At 42.3% G+C, this 6,746-nt stretch overlaps 1 protein-coding gene across 1 annotated transcript; it reads left to right on the forward strand.

The window, feature by feature from the left end:
• Positions 1-721: 721 nt before the first annotated feature.
• On the forward strand, positions 722-6,746 carry LOC112218644 (zona pellucida sperm-binding protein 3). The gene is made up of 9 exons (XM_024379624.2): positions 722-806; positions 1,328-1,859; positions 2,156-2,274; positions 2,737-2,840; positions 3,029-3,206; positions 5,595-5,781; positions 5,965-6,047; positions 6,221-6,321; positions 6,634-6,746. The coding sequence occupies exons 2-9, from the start codon at positions 1,368-1,370 to the stop codon at positions 6,693-6,695; spliced, it is 1,326 nt and encodes a 441-aa protein (XP_024235392.1). The 5' UTR covers positions 722-806; positions 1,328-1,367; the 3' UTR covers positions 6,696-6,746.

Genomic DNA, 6,746 nt, shown 5'->3' on the forward strand with positions numbered 1-6,746 from the left:
GGAGAAGGAGTAGAGCTGGGCACTGCAGGTCCTGGATTAACCTCTACATCACCAGAGGAACAGAGGAGAAGTAGGATAAGGGTACGGCTAAAGGCTATAAGAAAAAAGCTTGGGTAGTCTGCCTGAGAATTGAGGGTAGTTTGCACCCTCTATTTGTATTTGCTCCATGGCTCAGATGGTTAAATGGAGACAAGGCTGTTTGGCTTATCTCAGTCACGAAGAGGAATACATTTTCATCGGTTTCTAATCAATAAACAATGCCATTCTGGTGGTTGGTAACATTCAAATAAAACCCAAACCTGAAAATGAAACGTAGGCTGAAAAAAAATGAAAATTGGGTATGATGATGACATTTTTTAAACACATTTTTTATTTAACAAGGCATAATCCTGTGGTTTAAATTTAACCCTCAAAACAACAGTTTAAAGTTGATTACTTTTTGCAAATCCAATGTATTTTCCACATAGACTCCATGTCTCAATATGTTGACAAATTACATTGAAATAACGTTGATTCAACCAGTTTGTGCCCAATGGGCAGCCTCCTGTGTTGATCTTGTGTGTGTTCGACTGTGGCCTTGACAGAGGTCTTACTGACCGACACGCAGCATGTCAATAAATGTCAATTTTGCAAGTATACACAGTGTGAGAGGTCATTCACCCAGGCAGTCTGCTTCGCGTTCACTTAATCTACCCCCATGTGAAAGTAACATGACTTCAGGTGTGGAAAAATCTATTTTTCCATTCAATAAATACATCATCTCAAATTATTGCAACCAGAAGTTTCTCTTTAAGAATGAATGAAAGGTTAGTGCATTTCTTTAATCTAATCATAATATGGACTTGTATATGTTCATATATAATATATCATAATTACACTATATGTTATTTTTGCAAAACGCTATATACTGTATCCACCTTACAAATAAGAGAACTCTTAAACAGAAAAATATGTCGAAAGACGATCAAATGTGACACATAAGTAACATTTTAATAAAAAAATACATTTGTGGCATCTATATATCAAGCAAATGTAGCAAACACACATATAAAGGTACCCAAAAGCATTTATTTCTGATGAAAAAGCGTTTTTTTTAACAACAAAATTCTTGAAACTTTGATAATATAACATAACATTTTTGGTATTAAGAAGTTGCTTTGAATAGTCTGCTATTAAAGGACCATCAGCCACAGCATTTGATTGGCTAAAACCTTGACTCCTGAGAGCTAATAGGGAATGTTCAAATGAGGAGGGGGCGGGTTTCCAATAAGTAAACAACGCTCAATCCGTTATAAAACTGGCCACATCTCCTTCATACTCTTCACAGCATCCAGTGAACATTGCTGATCAATTCTTATTGTGAAGCCATGGCGATGAAGTGGAGTGTAGTTTGTCTCGTGGCAGTGGCCATGCTTGGCTGTCTGTGTGTTGCTCAGAATTGGCCACCCTTCAGTAAACCAGTGCAGCAACCCTTCAGACCCATTCGTCAGCCACCTCAGCAGCCTCAGCAGCCTCAGCAACCACCGTATCAGAAACCCAGGCCCCCACCAAAAGACCAAACCCAGGCCAAGCAGAAGTTTGACACACCATTGGATTGGACCTATCCTCTGGACCCAAAGCCAGAGCCCAAGATTATTGGAGGCTCAGAGACGAGAACCCCTGTGGCTGCCAATTCAGTGAGGGCTGAGTGCAGGGAGAACATGGTCCACGTGGAAGCGAAGCATGACCTGCTGGGGATCGGCCAGTTGATCCAGCTAGAAGACCTCACTTTGGGAGACTGCCCTATGTCAGGATTCGACAATGTCAACCAGGTGATCATCTTTGAGTCTCCGCTGCAGTCATGTGGCAGCCAGCTAAGGGTATGTATTATAATGATGATAATGATAGTAATGAACTGTATTTATATTATTTGAAAAGCAAAAGGAAAAATGCTAACCCCAAATGAGTGCTAAGTGGCAAAAAAAATACAAGCCCAGGTATTTATATTATATGTAGGGCATTATTGTACATGGCAATTAGTTGTCAATTTACCTGAACAAATGGTTGGATAAAAAAAAATATCACATTCCTCACAATCTCACGTCCTTTCCACAGTAAATTGGTCTATTTTAATTAAATTTGTGAATGTATTAACATTGTTGTGATTGTTTCTCAGATGACTACCAACTCCCTCATCTACATCTTCACTCTATATTACAAACCCAAACCTCTGGCAAACACCCCCCTCATCAGGACAAATGAAGCGATGATCAATATTGAGTGCCACTATCCAAGGTGGGAGGAGCAGACCTAGGTCCAAATAGTACAGACTGATTTAGCTTGCCTGCCACAATGGAACTAATGAAACAGTTCCAAAAGTACCAATCCTGTCCACCCAGCATGTAGTATAAGATAAATCAAGCAGACTTGAAGTATTTCAGGAAATAAGCCAGGGTAGCCCCAACCCACTAGCAGTATTGGGTAAACTCAATTCAATCAAACCTGCATTCTAATATATATATATATATTACAATGCAGGTTTGATTGAATTGAGTCTCTAGTTGCATGTGAATACAGTACACCCACTACACTGCTTCACTACCATTAAAGTGATCATACTTTCACCACACCCATGGACATTTATTTGGCTTCTTAGTTTAAAACACAATTAATATTAAAAACAGGTATGGTGATTCCTATACAGACGTACAACACATGTATAAAAAACATTTGTAAAACAATGTCTCTCTCCTCCAGGAAACACAATGTGAGCAGCCTGGCCCTGATCCCAACCTGGACCCCTTTCTCCGCTGCTAAGTATGCAGAGGAACTCCTGTACTTCTCCATGAGGCTCATGACTGGTGGGTAAAGATGCAGTGTAGAGAGGGTCCACACTGAAAAGCCAATTTCCCGGACCCAGATTTGGACTTTTCCTGGACTAAAAGAACTTTCAGTGGAGATTCTCCACCGAGTTCTATTGAAACTCTTAATTGAGTGTACTTTTTAGACCAGGAGTACGCAAATGTAATGTTACAACTTCTCTTGGCAGCTGACTGGCAGTATGAGAGGGCCGGTAACATGTACGTGTTGGGTGACATGGTGAACATCGAGGCCTCTGTCATGCAGTACTTCCACGTTCCCCTGCGTATCTTTGTGGACAGCTGTGTGGCCACCCTGGAACCCAACATAAACGCCAATCCCAGATACGCCTTCATTGAGAATCATGGGTAAGTAAGGGAGAGGGTTCAGTCAACACTAGGGGTGATTTCGTGGACATAGATTAAGCCTAATCTTGGATTTAAATGCTCTTTTAAACTGGACTAATGAACATGTTATTTCTCAAACATGGTTTCGAATAGTCCCAGACTTTAACTAATCTGGAATTAACAGTCTGATTTCTAGAAAGAAAATTTGAGCTAGTCCAGGTCTAAGTGAGGGTATAAACTAAACCAAGAAAGGAGGCAGGTTTAACTTCAGAATAATGCACTGTGTCAATGGCAATATAAACTCCGCAAAAAGAGAAACATCCCCTTTTCAGGACCCTGTCTTTCAAAGATAATTCATAAAAATCCAAATTACTTCACAGATATTCATTGTAAAGGGTTTAAACACTGCTTGCTCAGTGAACCATAAACAATTAATGAACATGCACCTGTGGAACGGTCGTTAAGACATTAACAGCTTACAGACGGTAGGCAATTAAGGTTACAGTGATGAAAACTTAAGGCACTAAAGAGGCCTTTCTACTGACTCAGAAAAACACCAAAAGAAAGATGCCCAGGGTCCCTGCTCATCTGCGTGAATGTGCCTTAGACATGCTGCAAGGAGGCATGAGGACTGCAGATGTGGCCAGGGCAATAAATTGCAATGTCCGTACTGTCAGAAGCCTAAGACAGCGCTACAGGTAGACAGGACGGATCGTCCTCGCATTGGCAGACCACGTGTAACAACACCTGCACAGGATCGGTACATCCAAACATCACACCTGCGGGACAGGTACAGGATGGCAACAACAACTGCCCGAGTTACACCAGGAACACACAATCCCTTCATCAGTAGTCAGACTGTCTGCAAAAGGCTGAGAGAGGCTGGACTGAGGGCTTGTAGGCCTGTTGTAAGGCAGGTCCTCAGGTCCTCAGACATCACTGGCAACAACGCGCCTATGGGCACAAACCCACCGTCACTGGACCAGACAGGACTGGCAAAAAGTGCTTTTCACTGACGAGTCGCGGTTCTGTCTCAGCAGGGGTGATGGTTGGATTCGCGTTTATCGTCGAAGGAATGAGCGTTACACTGAGACCTGTACTCTGGAGCGGGATCAATTTAGAGCTGGAGGGTCCGTCATGGTCTGGGGCGGTGTGTCACAGCATCATCGGACTGAGCTTGTTGTCATTGCAGGCAATCTCAATGCTGTGCGTTACAGGGAAGACATCCTCCTCCCTCATGTGGTACCCTTCCTGCAGGCTCATCCTGACATGACCCTCAAGCATGACAATGCCACCAGCCACACTGCTCGTTCTGTGCATGATTTCCTGCAAGACAGGAATGTCAGTGTTCTGCAATGGCCAGCGAAAAGCCTGGATCCCAATCGCATTGAGCACGTCTGGGACCTGTTGGATCGGATGGTGAGGCCTAGGGCCATTCCCCGCTGAAATGTCCAGGAACTTGCAGGTGCCTTGGTGGAAGTGGGGTAACATCTCACAGCAAGAACTGGCAAATCTGGTGCAGTCCATGAGGAGGAGATGCACTGCAGTACTTAATGCAACTGGTGGCAGAATTAGGTAACTAATTTCACTTGCATGAAATGGTTGTCCAAACTTGGCTTTCTGTTGCAAAATAATATTGTTTTGGGGTATTATTTTATTAACTGCAATTATTTTCAATGTTTGCTTTTATCTTCTGCATTGTTTTATTTTGATTGTTTACTCCAGTCTGTGCTCATACATACAATGCTTGAATATTTGTGGTCCATACGAGGCTTCTGAAGCAACCTCAGATCATAACCACCTTCACATAGTGCATCTAATTATGCTGCGTTTACACATGCAGCACAGGTCTGATCTTTTTCCACTAATTGGTCTTTTGACCAATCAGATCAGCTCTTTTGCCAATAATTGGGTGTTAGATCAGAATTGGGCTGACTGTGTTAACACAGCCTCTGTCAAGAGTCATGTTCCCCTGCTCAGACGTTGCTGACGCATACTAGATATTACAATGCCTGGATAGGTATTTTACATATCAGCTAACCACATCATATGTTATAGCAATCTGTTATTGGTTGATACATTCAACGTCTGAGCAGGGACACACGATCAAGGACTCCACGGTCTAGATCTAGAAAACAGTCATCTGAAGTTTTTTTATTCTGGATTAATGTAAGAATCCTATTTGTGATGTAATTTAAGATCTGTCCAGGAAACCGGCCCTAACTGTGCAAGTGTGATGAGCAACCTTGACTGAGGCAACATCTAATGCCTATGCTTGAGTTGTGCGGGCAACCAGGGCAGTTTAATGAGTGCACTGACTGTCATGTTGTTAAATGTGAGCCCAGCTAAAGCTTCCCACTGCCACGGCCTGCCCCTCCCCCTTCCCTTGCAACATCTGTGCCCCCATAGGTGTCTGATCGATGCCAAAGTGACAGGTTCCCACTCCCAGTTCATTCCTCGTTCTGCAGACTACAAGCTGTATTTCCAGTTGGAGGCTTTCAGGTTCCAGAGCCAGAAGGGGAGTGACCCAATTATTCCGCAGAAAACAAAGATACCTTCTCAGCTTGCTGCAGATTATTCCGCTACGCTCGACATGGTGAGTTAATTCATTCAGTTCAATACTACTTTATTTATCCCTCACAGGGCAGGTATGCAGACAAGCAGAAATAATACTAACAAATAACAGGGAAACATATCATGAGACATCATTTTTGAAAATTGTGTATTTATCCTATGCTTTAATTGTTACAATGGCCCTGTTCTTGGTAAATCCCAACAGATCTTCCTTACCTGTCACCTGAAGGCAACCACAATCGCGTTCCCCATTGATTTTGAGTACAAGGCCTGCTCTTTCATTAATACGTAAGTGTGTACGTTCTACACCTGGGTCAAATACATGTTACATTAATGAAATAAATGTTCATACTTGATGACACAGCATATGTTATGCATACATGAAAGGTATATTTATGTTACGTCAATACTGCAATGCTGGTTTGATCGAATGTAGCCCTTAAGCTGCAGATTGTTAACAGGTGGAGGGAGGCTGGTGGGAATGATGGAGTGTGTGGCTGCTGTGACTCCACCTGTAGCAACAGGAAGGGACGCGATACCACTCAGCATCAAAAACCAGCAAGTATGTATGAGGCAACAAAGGTCTGCTTTTTAAGATAACAACAATGTGGAAACCTCAAAAATACTTGCAGAGAATGTTTGAATATATGAAAGGTCAATATCTGCTTACTGTTTGCTGCTCCTAAAATCAATTTTTGAAAGTGTTTTATTCACCACTAAAATAATGATTAATAAAGGTAACTTTTGAGAGCAGATAAACAGTGAGTGGATATTGATGTTCTTAACCTAGCTGTCTTTGTATTGTCCAGCTGCTGAAGGCTACTTTTGCATATGTGTAATGACCCTCCTGTTCTTGTGTCTGCTCTCTTCTCAGATATATGGGAGGGAGATGTTCAGCTTGGTCCCATCTTTATCTCGGAAAAGGCTGAGCAATAAATTCAGACCCTGCCATTGGCATGCCCATTGAAATAAACAAAGTTGATGGTT

The sequence above is a fragment of the Oncorhynchus tshawytscha genome, linkage group LG19, assembly GCF_018296145.1.
Source record: "Oncorhynchus tshawytscha isolate Ot180627B linkage group LG19, Otsh_v2.0, whole genome shotgun sequence".
Classification (NCBI taxonomy): Eukaryota; Metazoa; Chordata; class Actinopteri; order Salmoniformes; family Salmonidae; genus Oncorhynchus; species Oncorhynchus tshawytscha.

What these genes read in the sequence shown, in the direction of transcription:
- LOC112218644 (XM_024379624.2), top strand. Translation starts at nt 1,368, where the DNA reads ATGGCGATGAAGTGGAGTGTAGTTTGTCTCGTGGCAGTGGCCATGCTT. An exon ending in CATGTGGCAGCCAGCTAAGG is followed by an intron (nt 1,860 to 2,155) that starts GTATGTATTATA and finishes ATTGTTTCTCAG; the next exon opens with ATGACTACCAACTCCCTCAT. An exon ending in ATTGAGTGCCACTATCCAAG is followed by an intron (nt 2,275 to 2,736) that starts GTGGGAGGAGCA and finishes TCTCTCCTCCAG; the next exon opens with GAAACACAATGTGAGCAGCC.